The 22,746-nt window shown below is 35.3% G+C and overlaps 1 protein-coding gene across 1 annotated transcript; it reads right to left on the bottom strand.

The window, feature by feature from the left end:
• Positions 1-10,502: 10,502 nt before the first annotated feature.
• Positions 10,503-20,738, bottom strand: LOC144438265 (sorting nexin-21-like). The gene is made up of 3 exons (XM_078127316.1): positions 20,519-20,738; positions 13,559-13,689; positions 10,503-11,287 (listed from the first exon to the last, which is right to left on the bottom strand). The coding sequence occupies exons 1-3, from the start codon at positions 20,697-20,699 to the stop codon at positions 10,595-10,597; spliced, it is 1,005 nt and encodes a 334-aa protein (XP_077983442.1). The 5' UTR covers positions 20,700-20,738; the 3' UTR covers positions 10,503-10,594.
• Positions 20,739-22,746: the final 2,008 nt, after the last annotated feature.

Here is a 22,746-nt window from a genome sequence, read left to right on the forward strand (position 1 = left end):
GTCGACGAGACTTTAAGTAAACTGCCACTTTTCAAAAGACACTATTGACGTCAAACAAGCAATGTAATATGTGCTATAGTCATAATTCTACGCATTGGGCGCCCAAATGACAAGCGTTTGTTCGAAACAGGGTTGTAAACTTCAAATCCAATTCTGCACCCTTCTACATTATCAGCCAATCCGCAACATCCTCATTTGCATACTCTATCCTGATTCGACCAGAAGCTGAAGGTGACCTCATTCGACCGAGCGATTTTCCACAGCAAGTATCTTGAGTATCAACACAGGACGTTCTTAGTACTCACTAAAATCACACTTCAGACCCACTATAAAAGTGTGATGTTTTCAGATAACATGTAACTTGTGGTTAATTCTATATTGTCGTGCAATTTGGAATGACAGTGAACCAGAATTCAGACAACTTGCGTAAGGAAGGGCATGCCAGGCATGCGGTTGAAGTTTAAATATGGCCGACAGTTCACATGTAAAGTTAAACGACATGAACGTGTCTTGCCTTTCCAAAATGCAAATATTTGGCAAGCAAAAATAATTAAAATAATTACAACTTTAATTTGGCTTCAGACTTTGCATTATGCGTATCTTTCCCCGTTTTACATGTAAATCCGAAAAGGTTCTCTCTCATCATGTCATCAGTGTCAGTGATCATACCGCGCGGGGTAGTCCTCGGGTGCACGAGTCTGTATTACCATGGATGTGGATGTATTAGTTACTTGACTCTAAACACCGGAGGGGGAGGGACAATTGTCAGAATCGAGTCCCGAATTCCTCCGTATGCAAGCAGGACTACGTGCGGGGCTGCTTTGAGTACGAGCGAAGTGAGGCATGTTGAGGTATTTTGTTGAGAATTATAAATATTGCGAAATGTCAAGTACAAGGTTTAAATACAATGGAATGATGAAAAAAATGGCAGAGTCTGCTGACAGGCGCCGGTCACAAAAAACACTGTGAATTAAAATATCAGACGATGTACATGTATGTATTAATCGCCGACAATCCACCCGTATGCACGAGGGACTAACCCGGAAGCAAGTCGTTGTCAGCCATACGTTACAGTGGTAACATCGTCCGAGAAATCGCTGCGTTCAGAGTGTCACTGTCATTATTCACAGAATTGTTGTTTTCGAGTGAAAACCCGTCTTGAATTGTATAACTCTAACAAATGAAGACATGTCAAGTTATATTTTGAAAGTTGTATCGCTAGTTTGAGACGATTTTCTCACGTACTATAGTACTATCGAGGCTTACTTGGAAGTAGTAGGACCTTCCAGTTCATCGGGAAGTTTAGCCAGTCCGATAATTCTTTCTGGTTTAGTTTACAACACTTTTGATCACGCAGATTTTGTTGTTGTGATGAAAAGAAATTAAAAAAAAGATCATTTCAACCATTTCGTTGTGTTTTCTTTGTGAAAGGTAACCGAACATGAACGAGTGTTACCACTGTAACGTATGGCTGAGAATGACTCTCTTCCGGGTACTTGAGATTGTCGCCGTACGGAAACTAAGATGGCGATTAATACATTTCTTCCCTATATATATCAACCACAACTAGAACAAGTTGAATGTTGTTGACTTTGTAAATTTGTTAGAAAATTCAAATTCAAATTGCCTCAAAATTATTTTAGATCCCTAGTTTATTTCATTCTTCATTAAAATTTTCCAGGGTTACAGCTGTAAGACACTGGAATTACTTATAGCCAACCTCAAAATCCTCTTTTTTTCTTTTTCTTGTGTGCATTTCCCAGTCATTTTTTTCTGAGATTTTGTGCAATTTTTCATAACAGTAGATTTTTGTTATAAAATGGTGACTATGGTATAAAAGTACAATACATTACCAACTTCTGTGTAAAATGTGTTTTATAGTGAGACATCATATGAAACCACTAACCACTTTATTGCATCGCTAAAACAAAACTGCATAGTGACTCGAAGAGCTGAAGACCTGAACCACTTCTACATGTCACCAAAATAAAAAATTAAATTAAAAAAAAAACAGCGGAGCTATTCTGACCGATAGGTCGCTTGTTTTGGTATTGCACTAGCTGGGGTTCAAACACCTCCAGGTTGTGTGCAGATGATCACTTGTATATATGTAATATTGTCTGGTATTTCCACTTCACAAGGTGATGTCATAGTCTTCAGATTACTACGTAATGTAACGTTACAACAGTAATCGAGTTTCAGTGTACATGGATAGACACAAACTAAAACTGTTATGACATGTTGATGTAAGCTATTGAATGGAAGTTGGTTTAATGATACTCAAGGTAGGGTAGTGTTAGCTCACATGATTCCATACTAACTGCAGATATGGTGCGGTAAAACATTTCTAAAGGTTGTCAAACAATGGTGGACTTGTTACCTTTCATTGTGGAACACATTTGACATTGTATGGCAATAGAGAAAACAAAAGAAATGTCACACATCATTTAATAGCCGCTGAGGGCGCCCCAACATGGCTGACCTTGCAGGCGAAGATGTAAAACACTGTGCAATATCTTACCCACAACTCTCTCTGATTGGTATGCTTGGAAGTTCCTTTTTTTATAACTTCTTCAATAACCCATATTTGACAACATTTAAGCATAGTAATTACGTGTAATTAATATGTAACAAAAGTACGTTTGGGAATCAAAAATAAAGTTCCAAATTTTGCATAAAATGTGCTAACAAGTAAATGAAACATGTATTGTGAGTAAAACCCTTTTCAATGTCAAAGTATCAATAACTTGGGTAGACAGTGTGTATGATGTGTTTAAGTATGTAAATTTCTTTTGTCATACCTATTCAAATAAATCTATATCTTTGGCAAACACATTAACAGGTGCATATATTTTGCATGTCTTTCAAGAAAATCTGTTGACCAATTTCTAAAATTGCTACTCCTTCTACAATAAATCATTGATACCAGAACCAATGAAAATATATATTCAGAAACTCATCAGTGTCATTTCTGCGTTTTGAAAATGGCAAAAATCCTTTACACAGGTGAGATTTGTCTGACTTCAGAGAGCTGATGTCCAACAGTACAAATCAGAGAGAGAGTTGTGGGTAAAATATTGTGTACTGCAAAGCGTGAAAGAGTTCATTGCAAATCAAGTAATGAAAGATACTGTATATATAGATGCTTTCCTGGCTTAACAGGAAAAACTTGTTACTTGGTATAAAGTTAAATTTTTGTCTTGATTTGGTGTTTTATTGGAGCTGGAGGGGAGGTGGGGTTTATATGGCGGGGATCCACTGAAATTGAGAGGGAAATCTTCAATGACAGCCATGTGGTTGTACTGAACAATTATCAAGCTGATGTACGTGCGTTGTGTATAAATATTTGTTACACAATAAAAATATATTTTGCACAATATATAAAATATCTTGTTTTATTTCGACTTTATCACATCTAAATAACATTGGCTAGCAAAGAGTGAAAGTCTCTGTAATATTTGCATCTATACTACAGCTACTGAGAATTCCTAAGGATTGAAATTGCCACTGCATTATGCCGTTACTTTCATAAAACAAAAGGTTCAATTTGTGTATTGGTAGAGGGCGCCCTTCACTATGGTGGACAAGTGCACCGTTCATGTGTGTGCGGTGATTGTTCTCAGACACATGAAGGCTTATGCAGAATGACATAACTGCACTAACATTCATGAATAGTTTTGTTTTTTTACTAAAATTAATTGAAAATTTGTAACAAAGACTATCCCTACATCGTGTACATCACTCAACCTCTGTAAACTATAAAATAAAACATTCTCATACTTCTCCATATACTAACCAACTTATATAATTATATTGAATGAAATATAAAAAACGAAAAGGTAGCCCTATATGTAATAATGCAATACACAAGAACTGGATCTTACAATTGGTTTGGTTTAATACTGTATAACATCAGTATGCCATACACTGCAGAAACAGGGTTGATGTGGTGTATCGCTGATGGAATAATGATTGACATTTTAACCCCCAACTAACAACAGTAGAGATACCACACACACACACACACATATATACACACAGGTATGCACATACACATATGTACGTATGTATGTATGTATGTATGTATGTATGTATGTACGTATGTAGACACACATACATACGTACGTACGTACACAGACACACACACACACTGACATGCATGCATACATACATACATACATACATACATACGTTCGTACGTACGTACGTACGTACGTACGTACGTACGTACACGCACAAACACACACACAGCTGGATCATATACCTAATTTCACATCAACAAGTGTCATATATAAGCATTGCTATTCTTTTATAGTGAAGTAGAAACAGCTTCTGCTGAAATAATTACAGATGGACTCGATGGTTTTTTAATTCCTACAGAAAGGCAACACAATTACTTGTCTACTTCTAACTGTGCAGGACACCTCTGTAATCATCTATTTGGGGTTTAGACGTCCTTTGTGTTATGTCCCATCAGTGAAACACCACACCATCCTCAGTCCTGCTGTAAGTTTGGGAGGTCATGTGATCTGACAATGTAGACTCTTTAAAGCCAGTCATTGGAAGTGTTCCACAGAATCCCCAAGTCCCAGCACAACATGTGATGTATGACCAATGACTGTACTTCACAGTCTTTTATAGTATTGTCACCACATTCACAAAGATCTGGTATACTACAATTGGTATAATTAAAACTATGGATGGTCATGCAGTTCAGTTGAACAGTACTTGAAAAATAAAATAAATACACAGTTACTGTTACACATAGCAACCATAATTTCGATACATACTTGGTCATACATAGCAACCATTATTTTGAAAATATCATAGTTACTGTCATGCATAGCAACCAAATAAAATAGATAGTTACTGATACACATAGCAACAATGAATAACATTATTTTACATATATGTCATGCATAGCAACCTTATAAATTAGATACATAGTTACCGTTACACATGGCAACAATAAGATAAATACATAGTTACTATTAAACATAGTAGCAAAATGGATACATAGTTACTTGTTATACATAGCCAAGACACTTGGTTAGCTGGCTTGACATGTATTCTGGTGAACAACATACATGGACAGTCAAGCTGGATAGCCAAGTATTTGGGGACCATGTTTTTAAAGTGGCACAAGGTGAGTTCATAAACTTTGTACTCAAGTGAAAATACTCAAATAAAACCACATTCCAGTATTATAATATTGAATGTCGATGCATATCTTCAATAACATTATCGCTTCAATTCTGGCATTGTTTGAACATTTGATTGCATAGTTTGAATTCCCCTTAACAATTCTTGGTATGTATCATAAATAACATTACTGGATCGTTTGCAAGTTACATCTTAATATACCAGGTTTGAGTTCAGTCAATTGCAAATCGTGGCCAAGTTTGCTTCAGTAGGTACAATAATGTGAGAACGTTATAAATATGTAGTCAAAACTAAGCCTAAAACTCATACAAACTCAGCTTGTGCCCCTTCAATACATATATAGCATCCAAATTTCATCACAAAAATATAAATATATCTATTGGTTAATAGAAGATGAAAACTTCCGCAGACATTACACGTACTATGGATAATATTAGAACAGGAGATTTTGATTATGGCATATTTCAAATTAATTGCACAAACTTGGTAAATGGAGGTAATTTAATTAGCATATATTTGCATAATTAAATTGACATTCATAATTGCACATGGTCAAACTAAAGTAACTGAACACTATAGTAATGAAGCCACTGTCAAGAACATGATTTAATTTCACAAGTTTAATTTCATATAAAAACACTGGTTTCACTGGTTATTTGTAGGTACAACTAATGTAATCAAATATGTCAATGAGACATAATGCATACAAGGTTCTCTAATCTCTATGTACCAGTTGTTACCAACTAGCACTTATAAAAAGGATAACTTCAACAATTTACTTACAGTTTCACTATTTATGTATGAACTTAATGCGTTTGATTGCAACCTGCAGTTCTTGGTTTCCTGTAATAGAATTTTACCTACTCCATAGGCAGTCACAATAGAACAAGAAGGTTGACTTATTCTCGCACGCACACACCTATAGTAATGTACGATTGTGCAGCCAGCACAGACTCAGAGTGCAAGTCATGGTGTCGACCAAGAAATCAAACAGTTGTTACTTTTAAGACGTGCCTAGGTGGTCAAAATTCTACTTTAGGTTACACGAATTTACATGTTATTATCTACTTTCGTCTCGAACAAGGATGTTAAAGTCATGACTCTTAAAATTCCGACCAGCACTCATTTTGGGTTGGGGAGAACCCTATACAGTGCACTACTACAGATGCAGTCGCGGTAAAGATAACTTTGGAGTACACAGTGTTTTTAACATGACATTTTCACTAAAATAATTTCCCAAATTTTTAAATTATATCTAACGAGAGGTGTACACTGTAAAGTCTACTATTGTGGTAAATTGCCCATTAATTAATAGCTGGGTAATGATAAAATAAATAAATACAATATATCTGTCAAAAGTAAATACTGGTTAAATGAAAGTAATATTAATAATAAATAAATAAATACAGTGTTGTCATACATTAAAAACATACATACAGAAATTAATACCGAGGTTAAATAACTTATACCAATAACTTACCATTATATAAATTATAATATGTCTGTGTATAATTATGTAAGTGTTAAAGGAAGAAAATGTAAAATTGTAAAACAAAAAAATATATAAGTTTGTAAATATATAGCTATCAAAAGACTAGCCTGTTTACTGCACTGTTGAGATACATTGTTAGCTGGATGTACCTCCTAGCCCTCACATCAACATGTTGATGCAAGGGCTAGGAGGTATGACCAGTTAAAGATGTACATTTGTATCTCAAAGGGTTAGGAGGTACGTCCAGCTAAGGATGTATCTGTGAGGGCTAGGTGGTACGTCCAGCTACTGATTTATCTCAACAGCACAGTAAACAGGCTAGCAAAAGACTGCCAAACATGACAAGGAGAGCAATTTCTTACTCCTATCTTTGCAAGACTTGGGACTGTTTGTGTTCAAGGAAAACACAAAGAATTCAGAACCTATCCTGACTTAGGCCATAAAAAAAGAAGGAAAAAAAAGAATTGTTTCTGGTCAGGACAGTTTGTCTAAAACGGTGTGAAGATGCAATTATTATTTTTTTCATTCTCAACAAACCTGTCACTTAGACTACTATTTCTGACAGTTACTGTTCTTATTTATTTAGTACTTTAGAGCACTGTTCATGGTTGGCTCTGCAGTTGTCTTCACTGAATTGTAGGGAGGGTTATTTTTGTGTTCCCAATAATTTTGCAGACTGCATGGGCTGGACAAGCACACAAAATGAAGACCGACAGGGGGGTATTTAAGTGATGTCCACGCTGACCAGAAACAATTCATCTTCTTTTTTTTGGCTTTATACAGATTATAAGAAGTTGTATAATAAATCTAAAAGTTTAAAGTTACATTGTAACAATCCAACCCAATCCTTATAGGAGTTGCTAAGTATCAAATACACTAAGTGACAAATGCACTTATTCCTATATGATAAATTGTTCCTAAATGACATGATTTCTTTCTATGACAGAGTTCACCTTTGACCTTAGTACAACCTGATAAATTACTCCTAAGACATGATTTCTTTGTATAGCATAAAGTTGACTTTTGATACAACTATAGACCTTAATGAATAGAGTCTATGAGGTTAATGGGCTTTCAACTCTGGAGTCAATAGAGTCAAGTCTGTATAATACAGTATAGCAGCTAAATGCAATAAGAATGTAAATTTCAATACGTTTTCTGACAATGCATGAAGTTCTTTACAGTTATTCTGAGCTGGACACTCCAACGATCAACAATCATGACTCCACAACTACGTATACCTAATTCATAGTTTGGCACAAATCACTGTAGGCATCGGAACTCAAAACTTCAAAATCAAGCGTTATGAATCAAAAGGTCATGGTTATCTTGAAGGATGTATTCAAATTTGTGTGAAATACTGTGATGAAACAAGGCCTCAGTGTTGGAAGATGTCATCCTGAAAGTTGTTGAAAGTTTTCTTGGAATTTTGTCACTCTAACTGGAAGATTATAATATCACAAAATGGCCGACATAGTAAACAGCGCCCTCATGAGTCCACAGCCTATCATTTGGAAGCCATCATCAGCCCAACAAATACGATAAGTGTAAACATATACCATTACATATCAATTTGCTAAACTTTGTCCATTTTTTAATAATTGTTATGTTAAATGTTTAAATACTTCTACTAGTCAAATACATTCAGCAACTGAATTTTAGTCTGTCAAATTGATGTCAGTTGTATTTTTAGTTTACTACAGAAAGTGTTACTGTTGGGGTTTCTAAATCTCAAATGCTGTCATAAAGTCCTTATATTCTATACTTTGAATTACGTTCACTTTAATTTCATTGTTACTAATTATCAGGGCCACAATTTATAGTCAATTTCTTTATTTACTATTATCAATTTTCTATATTCTAGTAATATAATTCTACTTTTTGGAACATCATCATATCATGGCTTTATATGCAACTAGCTAACATGTTATTGGGGAAGAAAAATCTACACATTCACAAAGGAAATACCTATTCTATTCCAGTTTAAAAATTGGCAATAGTGACCTCTACAAGTATCAACATTTTCACTGTAGATGACGCACTTGATATCTTAGTAGTAGTACTTGGCAGTATTTAGGTACATACAACAGTATCAATAATATTTTACCCTTTGGGCTATCAGTTACCAAAAGTTATACAGTTCCCTCAATCTACAAGGTATTGTACAATATGATGCATTAGCATTGTTATATGCAGCACAAAATGACCACAACTAAAACCCGGCCAATAAAAAGTGGTGATTTTCACAATATAAATTGCAGCACAGATGAACTGTTATTACTAAAATCTAACATTCCTTATCAGTTTGCATACAACACGAATGATACTGGAAGCCACAAAATGAACAGCATTTCATTAGTATCCATATTATACATTTTTATACATTACTACTTTAGACATGATGGAAATATAAATTTTGACATGAAATGCACCTCGGAAATAAACTCCTTAAACTTGTGCTGTTACTTAGTACAAGAAAACTTCAACCTATTACTAGTTAAAATCAATGAAAAAAATTTGGGGTCACCGTACAAATTTTTGAAATAGAAGTCAAATGATATCAAAATTTAGTCCTTTTAGAATCCAATATGGCCGCCGAATACTGTAATAACTTTATGTGAAAATAAAAGATTGCTGACTTCCTTGAAAAGAAGACTGTGAAACCCCCACTTTCTTTTCTCTTATTTGAAAAGGACTAGGAACAAGATTTAATGCAGCAAAGGTTGGAGAGAATTGTATAAGTTTGAATTTCAGGTCAATTTGTCCCCGAGGTGCATTCTAACCATTCGTAAGTAAAAGAGAGACTACAAGATTACACCTACAAAGAGTAACTGCTCTGGAAATTGCATATTCGAAATCAGTCATATTCACTGTAATAAAATTTTTTCATTAGATATGAAAGCTGAACACATATCTAACCTGCCCGGGTTTAAACTTTAAAGGTCACAGAAGTGCTGATCAGTACTGACCTTTCTTGTGAATAGCGCCCTCGACTTTGAGATTGAGGGGTGATATGCTGGGGCGAGTTCAATGAAAATTGTATCTTTTCTCAAGGCAGGATACCAACCAATATACAAGTGCCTTTAAAGTTCAATGACCTTCAGATGCACAGATAGCATTCATCCAGATGTCAGTGTTAGTATTACCACGAGAGGGCGCTGTCTTGGAGCAAATAGATGCTTGTAGAATGTAAAACTTTTCTGATACAAGTTTTCAAACACAGCATATTATTATAATACTGACTAAATATTTGATTTTTGTATGAAATTTTAGAAAATATGATTTAGAATGAGTGTGAATAAAGTATGTACAAGTAGATAAGGTGAACAGAAACTATTCACAGTTGGCTGCAATAATAAAGACTTATCACGATTTGAAGTCTGTATCCTGTTACCGACATATGAACCTTTTGGACTGTACATTTATTATTTTACAGCACTCACGTAGGAAACTTTTTCTAGAAAAAGATTCTTTCTCAGACTAAACAAGGTAATACACAGTTCACAACCACAAAGAGACCTGTGGTTTTATGATGATGTTGCCACCACACATTACACTCAATTTTCACGAGACGCAAACTTGGTAAACAGTATATTTAGGAGCAAGTATTAAACGGAAGATTCAAAGTTTTAAATTTGTTCAAGTAGTAGATGCCAGTCAAGAGGGCACATGATCTCAAACATGTTTGAAAATCATGACATGATCTGCCAGCTGTAAAAATGGATGACAGTTGTCCAATATGGCTGACATTTTACCTTTTCGGCCATCTTGAATGTTGTCGGCCATCTTGCATGTTGTCGGCCATCTTGAATAATGTTCTCAGCCATCTTGGAATTCAACCCTGTACTTCTCTGTTACTGTTGATTTTAAGTTCATAAAGATTAAGAATAGACAATGAAATGTGAAGCTCTAACTTAAGATTAGGTGATCACTAGGATTTTATGTAGCAGCCTGCTCTCCAAGGTGTTTGAATCGCATCATAACTAACTCCTGCAACTGTGGTCTACTTTCAGCATCTATGGCATCGTTGACATGCCGCGAAAGTTGACTTTCAAGATGTCTCTTATCCTTGCCTATTCTCCAACATATTCCAATCATAGTCTGTACCAGTGGCACAAGAAATATATTACGATCGTCATCGTTGATTAAATCAAGAGCAGCTTTGGCATAACTGTGTGCGTGTGCATCACTTTCAATATGGCAGTATGTGACAACGAGCGCACAAAGCGTCTCAATCACACATGAGTGCGACTCTCCTAAGATTTTTTCCTGCAGATGTAATCCATTTTGGAGCAGCGGTATTGCTTCCTGATATTCTCCAACGCTGATGTAATGATATGCAAGTTTAAGATCACGATTGTAGAAAAATTCTTCAAATTCAGGAGTGGCTCGCACTTCTTCGAAAGAAAATATGTGTGAAAGAAATTGTTCAAATGCCCTGCTTCTCTCTGCGATTGTCTGCAGTTTGAAATTTCCAGTGATTGTCTTTTTAGGAAAGGCGACGTTCTGCATCAGTTCTGGATATCTCCTTCTTAGTTGATTGTTGAGTCGATGGAATTCGGAGTATCGTCGTTCAATAAGGGCTTGTGAAGAATCCGTGCCAATGTTCCTTACTACTGCTACTGTATAAACCTGCGAAAGCAAACAGAATAAAAGATACCAGACTTCGAAATAACTAAAAATTTAATTTTGACTAACTGAAATTATTGAGGCTTTATATAAGATCCATTGCAAAACTTTTGAAAAAACTTTTTTTAAACAACCGTATTTTGTCAAAGATGGTAAGCAGTGTATATAAGATCTACCAAAGTCGTCCCCTAGATATCTATCAGGGTTTCCCATCAAAATTAAGATACAGCGTATAGAAATTTATACAAATTTTACCAGATTTCCCTCTTCATTACTGATATTCCCAAACCGCAGCAAAAACATTAATCAATTTCTGATACCTGTACTAGTATTTTACCTCACACCAAAGGGTCAAAATAGAACAAGAAAGTTGACTTATTCTCACATGCATCTATAGTAATGTATATGCAGCACATGGAGCGCAAGTCATGATGTTGATCAAGAAATATAATGATTGTTATACCATGCACGAGCCAAGTTGAACAAAAATATGGAATATATACTCTGGTCGTTCTATGTCACGACAACATGTGTCGACGTCACTGGTTCTGCTGTGTTTGAAATATGAGTCAAAACTTTCAAAATTGCTATTACTTTCCCCGAATTTTCTTGGCACTCATATAATTATGTTATTCTCCAACATTTTGCTTCATTCTGCTGGAAAATACTCGTGACCTAAGGGTTGTTACTACTCGTCTAGCGACTCATAGTGACAAAGGCCCCTTAGGTTACTTGTATTTTCCTTGGGTAGGTACAACTCAATTCTACCTCACCATTCCGTAGGTACTACGGATCACGTGGGATAGCGTTTATGTACCCACAAGTCATTACAAACCATCTGTTTGGGGATGATTTTGCGAAGACCATCAAAGACATCAATGAGTCGAATAAAGTGGGACGAAATGTTTCGGAGAGGAGATTCCCAAGAGACTAGAATACAGCAAGATCGGCTCTGTCGTCAATAATTCGGGTTGATGGTCAACCAATCGGGACCCATCCACTTGTCATCCGGTTTATGAGAGGTGTGTTCGTCACCAGACCTGCGTTACCCCGTAATTCAGTGACTTGGGACACCAATGTTGTGTTACAGTTTTTGTCCAACCTCTCTGGGGAGTTGACATTGAAAGACTTGACTCTTAAATGTGTTACTTTATTAGCGTTGCTTACAGGCCAAAGGGTACAAACCCTCCATTTATTAGATGTTAGAAATATGACTTTTACAGACACTTGTTGTAAGTTCAGAATTGCGGAACTGTTAAAGCAAACTGCTCCAGGTAGACACTTAGCAGAGATTGCTATTCCTGCATATCCATCCGATTCAAGCCTTTGCCTTGTAACTTTACTCGGGCAGTACTTACACACTACAAAAGCTTTAAGGGGCTCAGAACACAGCTTATTTATAGCATATGTTAAACCCCACAAAGCAGTCTCTAGAGAAACCATATCACGTTGGATAAAAACTACACTCATCGGAGCAGGTATTGATATGTCTATGTTTACTCCACATAGTACTAGAGCTGCCTCTACAAGTATGGCTAAGAGACTACATGTGCCACTAGAATCCATTTTGAAAACAGCAGGATGGTCTACTGCCTCAACTTTCGGAAAGTTTTACAACAAGCCGCTTACTACTAGTACCCAGGCTGATTTTGGAAAGTCTTTATTGCGTCATTTTTCTGACGCCCAATAGTTACTCAGTTGTTAATAACGTTCATACTGTTATGGATGTTCCTGCCATTTAATGTTTAACATTAAATTCATTGTTATATTTACTGAATACTGGTGTTGTGAATATTTTGTCATGGCCACATTGGCTTTAAACATCTCACGTGATCCGTAGTACCTACGGAATGGTGAGGTAGAATTAAAAAATTAAATGAGACTTACCTGGAAGTCGAAATTTGATAGGAATTCTACCGAACCATGGAGTAGTACGAAGGGATCACGTGCCCACCACAGTGTGGTCAATAAATTGACATATTTAGGAGGCTTAATTCATCCCTCCCTTGGTCTATGTGGCCATTTCCTCTTTGAAGATTGACTTGTGGGTACATAAACGCTATCTCACGTGATCCCTTCGTACTACTCCATGGTTCGGTAGCATTCCTATCAAATTTCGACTTCCAGGTAAGTCTCATTTAATTTTTTAATTTTACGTAATGAAAATGTGCAACATTTTCATGTATCCTGCACATCTGAAAAAGGTCATAGATTAGCTGTACGCATTAATGTGAAGTGTTTTCCCTAAGTTTTGGACAAAAATGAAATACCTACTACGTATTTGGTGGTGTGTCCCTCAGCAACAGTTTTGGTGGCTACAACTTCAAATAAAGTCCTGTCTGCTTCACTTTTAGCACCAAATGATGATATTCCCGAGTCGTTTCTTGACCGAAGGTATCCAGTATCTGTACATTTCATATCAGAAATATGTTTCGTTACTATATATGTTAAAATTCTTTCAATCAAATAAACAATTCTATAATATTCTTCAGTAATTTCTTGACCAAGGGTACACATATTTGTAAACTTCATATCAGAAATATGTAATGTTAGCTTTTTATGTTAAAATTCTGCAACCAACACTCATATTCCTGGGTCAGTTTTTGACCAAAGTATTTGCAAATTTCATAACAGCAATATGTTACATAATAGTTATATAACATAACATTCTTTCCATCTTTTAGACAATCAACTCCATTTCTCCTATCATTCACATGGAAAGCCTCATTACCAAATCTTTACAAAAATAAATGCAAAACGAGTGAGTGAGAAATAAATAAACAACTTCTTGAAAAAAGCAAAAAGATCGTCTCATTTTCAGGCTGTGGTATGAAACGAGTCAAAGTCATTCTTGTACTCATTCACTTTTGAAAGAAACAATATTACAAAAACTAACAGTTCATTATATCTTAATACCAAGTTTGAGTTCAGTTAATTGCAAGTGGTTGTTTAAGTATATGCTTTGTACAGTAAGTACAACATTGCAAGTACCTTTTTAATACTAGTAAATATGCAGCTAAAACTAGGCCCAAACTCAGCTTGTACCCCCTGTGAAAACTGAACACTGAACAAATATATTCAAAATCAAAATAGTTATGAATCATTTAGCTCACACAATAGAATTACATTGTCAATAAATACCCAATACAGCAATGAGGTTATCACCTTGTAGTGACATATGCTGATTTAAAGCAAACAGGATAAGAACATGTGCTAATGGATTTATAAGTGCTAACACAGATTACATAAATTCCAAAATAAACATCTAAGAGAGAGAAGTTATAGCGATATGCTCTAGCTGAGCTTGTGAGAATGTAGTAATATATATATAAATATCAAAGTGCCGACATCAACATAGGTACATATATTGACCAACTTCGAATTCCACTGTGGCATCCATATCATGTGAAATGGAATTTTTGAACTTTGAATTTAGAACTTCATAGAACTACACCGTTAGTCGTCTGGTGATCACAACAGCGTGAAACAATGTGTAACGTCCCCTGAGTATCTTGTTTGATGTTGGGTTATTTATACCGCTCTACATACATATACATATGTATTGAGCACTGTTTATTCCAGCATATACATTTTACATATACCGAGTTTATATGATATTTATCATGTCTTACATTTTAGCATCATGTATGTATCAATAAAAACACATAATTATGTAAAAATATAGAGGGTATCAAATTTTTTATCTTTCATTTTATCAGATCAGAATTCTCACTAGACACAATTTAGACATTTTATTGAACCCTATGGTTATGTTTAAATTTGGTGAGTTCTTTTGAAGACATAAAAACGTCAATTTTCAAAACCATTTCAGAAGTTATTTAAATACACTTTGACATCAATTAAGGCAAGTCACTGCACTCTCAGAGCTGTCATGGTAATTTGTGGATGATGTCAAAAACATCCACTTTGGGAGGAAGGAGGAGAGATATAAGAAGGAAAAGGGAACTAAATCAGGAATTACTAAAGTGACCCTTGATCTTAAAATCAATGCTAACTAATTACCATACAATATTTCCTTTTAATTTCCTTACTGTAAACACTATGGATTCAAAATGAAAGTAAAGTCGCTCCAGACATTGATAACGTGAAAAGGTTAAAGGTCAGACAGTACACATAGTTGGCATGGTGGGCTGAGATCATATTACATCACCATGTCAGACTCACTACTCACACATTTTTTTTCCATGAAATCCTTCTAAAATCAAATGGGAAAAAAATCCAATATAACTTATAAGAGTCCTGACAAAAGGGGTAGATCTTGCACTTGACATTTGTTGAGAATGATGGCAGTCAGAATCCTACTTTAAAGTTTACTCTCTCTCTTTCTCTGCATGCACATGATGACTGTATAACAGATTGTGGTCTCTATCCTGGGGGGCGGTACCAGTGACTAGCTCTGGTACAGGGGTGTGTGGCCAATGCTGGAAACCCAAGGCCTCATTTTAGACCCACTTCGACCAAAAATCTACACCCCATTTTAGACCATTACAGGTTTTTAAAAGATGAAAGTTAGACTTAATACAATTTCATTATAACTATAGGAGGCAACATTTTGGGACAATTAATGGCAGGTATGATTTGGTAAAGGACGATGGACCACATTTTAGACCAAGCAAAATTGAAAATGATGCAAAGTGGACCCCGTTTTAGACTCTTCCGCTCGAAAAAAAAACAACAACCCATTTTAGACCAAAGGGCTACAAAATGCACCCCAAAGGGCGGCACATATACGTATACTCAAATAAGGGGAGTAGCCCCCCCCCCCCCCCCCCCCCCCCCGGTCTTCATCATAGTATATTATCCAGCCCTTGTAGAAAATATGTACAAGGAAATTATGTCTAATATTAATACCAATATTTCACTAGCTCTAGACCAATATATTAAATACAACAATTCAATAAGACATCACCTCAAAGTTTAATTGCGCTGCATGTATACATAATATATGTAACTGGTTTTTTTAAATACATTTTTGTTTTCATCTGATTCTCACAACTTGGTTTGTATTGTATAATTAGACTTCAGGAATTTAGCTTATATTTTGGTTATATGTGTAGTTTTCAATTAAAATTGTGGGGTTTTTTTGTTAGCTGAACCTAATCCTACCATGGTTGCTATCTTTTACATGGACTTGACCTAAAAAGGATTGACTGACAACCCCCCTCCCCCTCCCCACCCCTCACCCTCCCACTAGGATTGATTAAATGTAGTAAATAAATGAAATAAAGTGTTAGCTAATCTACTATACTACTAACTGGCTTGGAGTTTACGCTCATGTTTCTACGCCAACATCAGTACACAGACTTATAGTTATAGTTACGGCAAAAATTAAAAACAAATGTTTGTTTCTGATAAAGTGACTTCAGAATTTAGGGTAGGTAGGTCATTTAATTTTTTTTTAAGAGAAAAAGCTTGAACTCAGGACAAGATTCTCATTGGTCACAATATGTCTGTGATAGTTTGATGAGGTGTAACAGAAGTAACTGAAGACAATTATATGTGAAGTAAATGTACACAATATGCAGACTGTACTCTATAAATTCAACTTACACTCGGTGTCTCTGGAATATGGGATTTTTAAAAAAGAATTCTTGACCAAGGATACTATGGAAAGACAATTTACACAGAAATAGATGTAAATTCTCACTAGTTTTTGGATGTAAAAATGTTTAGGGTCGGCAGCTACTAGGCTCAGTTGGGTTATCAGAAACACACAAATTTTTCTTATTTGGCTTAAATAGAAACATTGCCACAATTGCAGTATCTTATATACTATATATAGAACTGCCACGATTCGTCTCTGGATTTGAGTCACCTTTCTGTCACTATGCTAACAAATAGATTACTAATTGCAGTTATTTGATCATTATTCTAAATTTTACACAACACATCAAGGCTAAACAAAATGAATACCATTACACAAACTACTCAAGCAATGTCAAAGTTTATTTAAGTCTACAAAGTCCAGACAACTATTGTAAAAACAAACTCTACAAGTATATGATAATCCTACTGCCTCTGAGGTCTATTATGACTCACACCCTAGGTTTTGAAAAGCACATTAAAAATTGGTTATCATTTATTACTAATATTAGTCCATTCCTTTAAATCAAGTTTACTTTAAAGCTCCACTAGCTGTAACTGGGGTATTATTGTTTTTCGATCAGACAGCACAATATATTTACAGAAAACTGTTAAAATAACACATTGTGTATGTAAATTAGAGGTTGATTTTATCTATAAGGCCTAATAAAAAATATTGTGTGGTTCCGATTATGCTCAATTTTAGAATACTTGAGGTAGGTAGATTTTTTATTTTATCTTATTGTATATTTTGTTTCATGTGTGAGTGTCTAGTTCAGATAGTTATGTTTTCCATTGTTTTCCATATGGTCTCTGTGTTATTTATTTCTTCCCATCAGATGTACATCCATTACAGATTGGAGGAATAGTTTTATAATGTCTTTTTAAAATGATGTCTGTTTTCGCATCCACTACTTCTTGCGAGACTTCCCAATTTTTGCGATTTTATTATTTTTTTCTCAAAAAAGTTTGGGTTTTTTTGTGTTTTTTTAAGTTTAGGGTCAGTGGTGAAAAACTAGGAGTAACTGGAACCAAACAATTATTTTTTTCAGGCCTATTGAAACAAGCTTTATTCAGTGCCTGAATTTTTGGGCATGGACCGAAAAATCAATTTCACTGAATATATTTCACTATGTGTACAGCTATATGTTTATCCAACAGGTGATTCAATACTAAATAGCCTACCTGTAGACTTGAAGGACTAATGCTACTACACTATTTCCACTATCCTAATTTCATTTTTTGAATTTTTGCTTGTCCATGTCTTCAATACTATACAGGGTGTATGATATTACAGTGTTAGTCATTATATCTAGATTTTTTTTTAAACGTTCCTGTTGCAGGTAGTGAAGTTTTAAATACATTACTATTTGTATAACAGCTCAGTTGCCAAAGCATAAAATTTTAAAAAGTGTGCTCCCTATAATTTTTTCAAACAACAATCTTTGCACAGAGACTGTACACATGTTACACAGTTGTAGACTGGGAAAGGATTTGGGATCTTGTAGCTGTTTTTAATAATATTTTATAATACAATTTTTGTATATATAATGAGATGGTAAGGAGAGTTAGTTTCATATCATTAAGAGTGCGCACACAAATTGACAGAGGAATTAAGCGGTACTCTTGTAACTTTTGTTCATGGAAAAACAATGGGAAGCAACATCATAATAATGACAATACATTATATCATAAACCCTAGAGCTATGGTTGTATCAGTCGCTGTATTTTTCTTATCATGTAAACATTTTGTTGTATCCTTACTACCTAACCTTTAATTCAGGTGATGTGGATTTTTTAATTTTGAGGAGGGAAACAAAATTCAAAATCCTCATCGCCTGGATTCTAGACCACCTTACTACCATACTTTATTAAACATCACAGCCTTCACATACATATATAGCTCTCAGACCCTCACATCAGTCTTTCAAAACATGGTCTTTTCATTGACGGTATTACAAACATGTGGTATTTTTAGCAGATGACACAAATTGAAACCCTGAAAAGGTAGTCAGGTGGTACTTCATTTGCATATCTGCTCATGTAATAGCTTGAAATGTACTTTTCCAGTAAGTGCTCCATATGTGACCATCAGTTTTGAAATATGGTGGTACACAGTCAATATTTTAGTTACTTTCAATGTGAGATTCAGTGCTATATTTTAGTTACTATCAATGTGAGATTCATTTTAAGTCCTATTTTTTTGTCTTCTTTCTAAACTTAAATTTCCTGAAACTAGCTAGCTTTTTCTGTGAAATAGAATCTGCTCAATGATTATACTGAAAATCATTCAAGTTAAAACTCCTGATATTGGTTTTATTGATATCTATATTTATTGAGAGCGTCCTGAAACGGGTAAATAAATCATTAAAAAAATAAATGATATTATAACGAATATTAATATAATTGCCGGTAACAGAAGTAAGAAAGTATCTACATGTATGCTAGTCACATCTGACCTGTACCCCTAGGAACTATTAATAACAATGCATGTCTTGCTTGTCAATGGGTCATTCCAGACTGCAAACAGGAAATTGAGAGAATACAGCGCCCTCGCTCAAATTGGGGTATGATCACCTCATAGTACCATTTCTTAAGATCTTTGTCCCTTGGTATTCTGTAGATGTGTAAATCAGGGATGTTTTCATCTTGTTCAGACATCGGGGAAAGCAGCAGTGCTGTATGATTAACCATAGACCCACGTGGGTGGACGGTCTATGATTAACTGAGTAACCTATACCATGTATACCCCCAAGGTACACACAGACAGGAAGTAGAGTGTCATCATGGCAAATTTTGGAAAGGTCAATTGAATTGAAGTGAAATTGAAATATAATTCTTTAATAAGCTCTTTCCCTACTCACTTCATGACAATATTATCCTTTCAATTGTACTTAAAAGTTTGTATGTGGAACATAAATCAATTGTCAGTTTTACATTTGAATTCACATTAATCAATCATTACATCTAAAACATCCTTCATGAATTATTTCCTCAAATTTTGAAATAAATCAAATTGTTCCTCCTGTCAACACTAGCCTAGTAATACTAAATATTTACATGTAAGCAAATATTTTAATCTCACGTGCATGCATGCAGGCACACGCGCGCACGCACGCACGCACACACACACACACACACACACACACACACACACACACACACACACACACACACACACACACACACACACTGACAGCCATTCATTCATTCATTCATTCATTCATTCAATTCATTCAAATCATATCTGCACGAAAAAAATTTCCTGACTTCAACTTTCCTCCATTTTTTAGAGGACCAAGATGAAAAATCAGTTTCTTTTAGTATTAAAGAGCAAGTATAACTTTATCTAAGGTAACCGACAGTCTAGGGACTAGGGCGGTAGCATAACTTTCTAACGATGTATCAAATGTCGTGCCACGCAATGGAATTCAGCACCAGTGATGGTGACTGATATACTATGTTGGCTGTTGCTGATGATGATATGGTGATGACAGTTTAGATTTATAAATACATACAGACTGTTTCTTTGATTGGTTTTCTTCTAAAAACCATACAATTAAAATAAGCTACACAGAAGGAGGAAAAATCAAACATTTTCTCTAAACCCCAAATATTTACTTTACGTACCTATCGCTGTCACTTGCGGGGTTTTATTCCCGCTGTCTTCCGTGGGACTGAACGTCAACGTGCCGCTGATATTTAATTCCACAATGTCGTCGTCGCCAAGCTCTAGTTCACTCTCCGAATCCGAACTAACGGGATCGTCAATACTGATATCACACACTATTTTCTTTTTCGGCGTGGCCATCGCGTTATCTTAGTGGCACAATTTCACGAAAACACTGCATCTTCCTTTCCGTCGTCCGCCATATTGGGATGGGTTCGTTTGTTTGTAAACTGTCAGGTCACCTCGCTCAACTCTCACATATCATTGATTTGTGCTGTGAGTCTCGATTTCACTCGTTCCACTCTAGGACACAGGGGCGTGTAATATTTCATAGATTGTTGTTTTCCAGGTCTACAGACTAAATATAACAACCTTTTGATTAATATATATTCCTACATGTAAAGGGAAGAGACTATTTCTTAGTAATATAGAGATTGATACATTTGTAGCAGCAAGATTCGTACGATATTTTCCTAAGAAAACGGCATTCTAAGCAATAAGAAAACAACAATCTATGAAATATTACACGCCCCTGTGCACTAAGATCCAGAAGAAGATTTTCTGGACCGCACATTTCAAAATGGTAGTACGTGACTTACTTTATATAGTATATTTCTTTTTACATTTTGGCATAACAATGCCAAACTGCTTCCTCGTTTAGATTTTACGGTCGGAAAGAAAACTTAAAATGTAAATGCCTCCTTCGAATAAATCAACCATCTCAAGCCTGATATGGGAACTTTAATGCTGTTGCAAGTGAAATTTTATCACCGTAGTTACATTTTCAAAAGCTGATAACGTTAATCTGTACGTTTCGGCAGATATCCGAGCATACTAAAAAAAAGTGTTTCTTGTGAATGCATTTTTGTTTTGATATACAACGTGGACTTTCGCCCAATGGTTGGAAGATGAGTCTTTTACATTTACTGTTGTTGCAGATTTATGTTCAGCGTTCACAGAATATCACGTAACCCTATGGTGCAAAACGAATAAAGAAATGGTGTGGTCACATTGAAATGTTTGAATAATTTTAAAGTTTTTTTTGTCACTTTTTGATAAGTTGATTCGTTATTTTTTTTTAAATAAATCAAAATAAACAAAAAAAAATCCCGGCCGGCAAAAAACAAGTATAAAATGGATTACAAAAGTTGTTGGTTTTTTGGTGCTTTCTGGGTATTCACAGATGACATAATGTAAATTGTGCGTATACTAACGAAATGTGCAACATAGCTCACTTGATGAACTTAAACATAGACCCTGCCTATATGCAAATTCAACAGCCAAACGATGTAAACTCTGTACAAGGCTCCGGCCACACATTTTGAATTTTAGTATGCTAAAACTGATGTTAGCTACTCAGGGCGATGGTTGTCACATGACGGTACCCTGGGTATACCCGTAAAATCCCACTCTGTCATCGATGGCGTTCAGTCTTTGTTCTTTAAAATCACCCATAATTAAAGAGGTCAACATGTCTTACCATCATTTCCTGATGAAAATGTTATTTCAAATGTAATAAAGACAAAACAAGACTAAATCTAACAACATAAGCGACGTCCTCTCGCGCAATTCATCTTGGAACCGGAAAATCGACTATATATAGCATTGCATATGCATACAGATCACTGTACAGTTTGATTTTACCTGTATATAACAAATTCTAGCTTAAAATGTCCCTCTCAAGATGCATTACGTCAAGAAGAGATCTAAGAAATCTGTACTTTGCAGTGAGAGGATTATCAAGTTCAACGGTAAGCTAACACAAGTTTACGAGAATTACCCTTGTGTAGGGCCTAGGCTTGAACAAGAATTGAATGTTTGACTCTGGTTTGATTAGAGGTCAGACACCCGGGGTCAGACAACTACAGAACATTGCTATAGTGGTCTAAAACTACAGCAATGGTAGCTGCATTTTAGCCTAGGGTAATTGTAGACGTCAGATTTGCCATTTCATTATTTCTTTGGTCAAAGTCAACAAACCTCAGGTTATTGAATATTTGAGTTATCTGAATTGATTTACAAGTTTAAGCCTATTAGGGCATATTGTTCCAAATTCCTCACATTCCATTTTGATGCACATGTTTTTGAACTCTTTTGAAGGCAAGAGAGTAGTTTTATGGCTCCGCTAGATTCATATACTAAGCAGAAATGTGAGCAATTTGGAACAATGCCCTAATACGCTGTACTT

The sequence above is a fragment of the Glandiceps talaboti genome, chromosome 7 (assembly GCF_964340395.1).
Source record: "Glandiceps talaboti chromosome 7, keGlaTala1.1, whole genome shotgun sequence".
NCBI lineage: Eukaryota > Metazoa > Hemichordata > Enteropneusta > Spengelidae > Glandiceps > Glandiceps talaboti.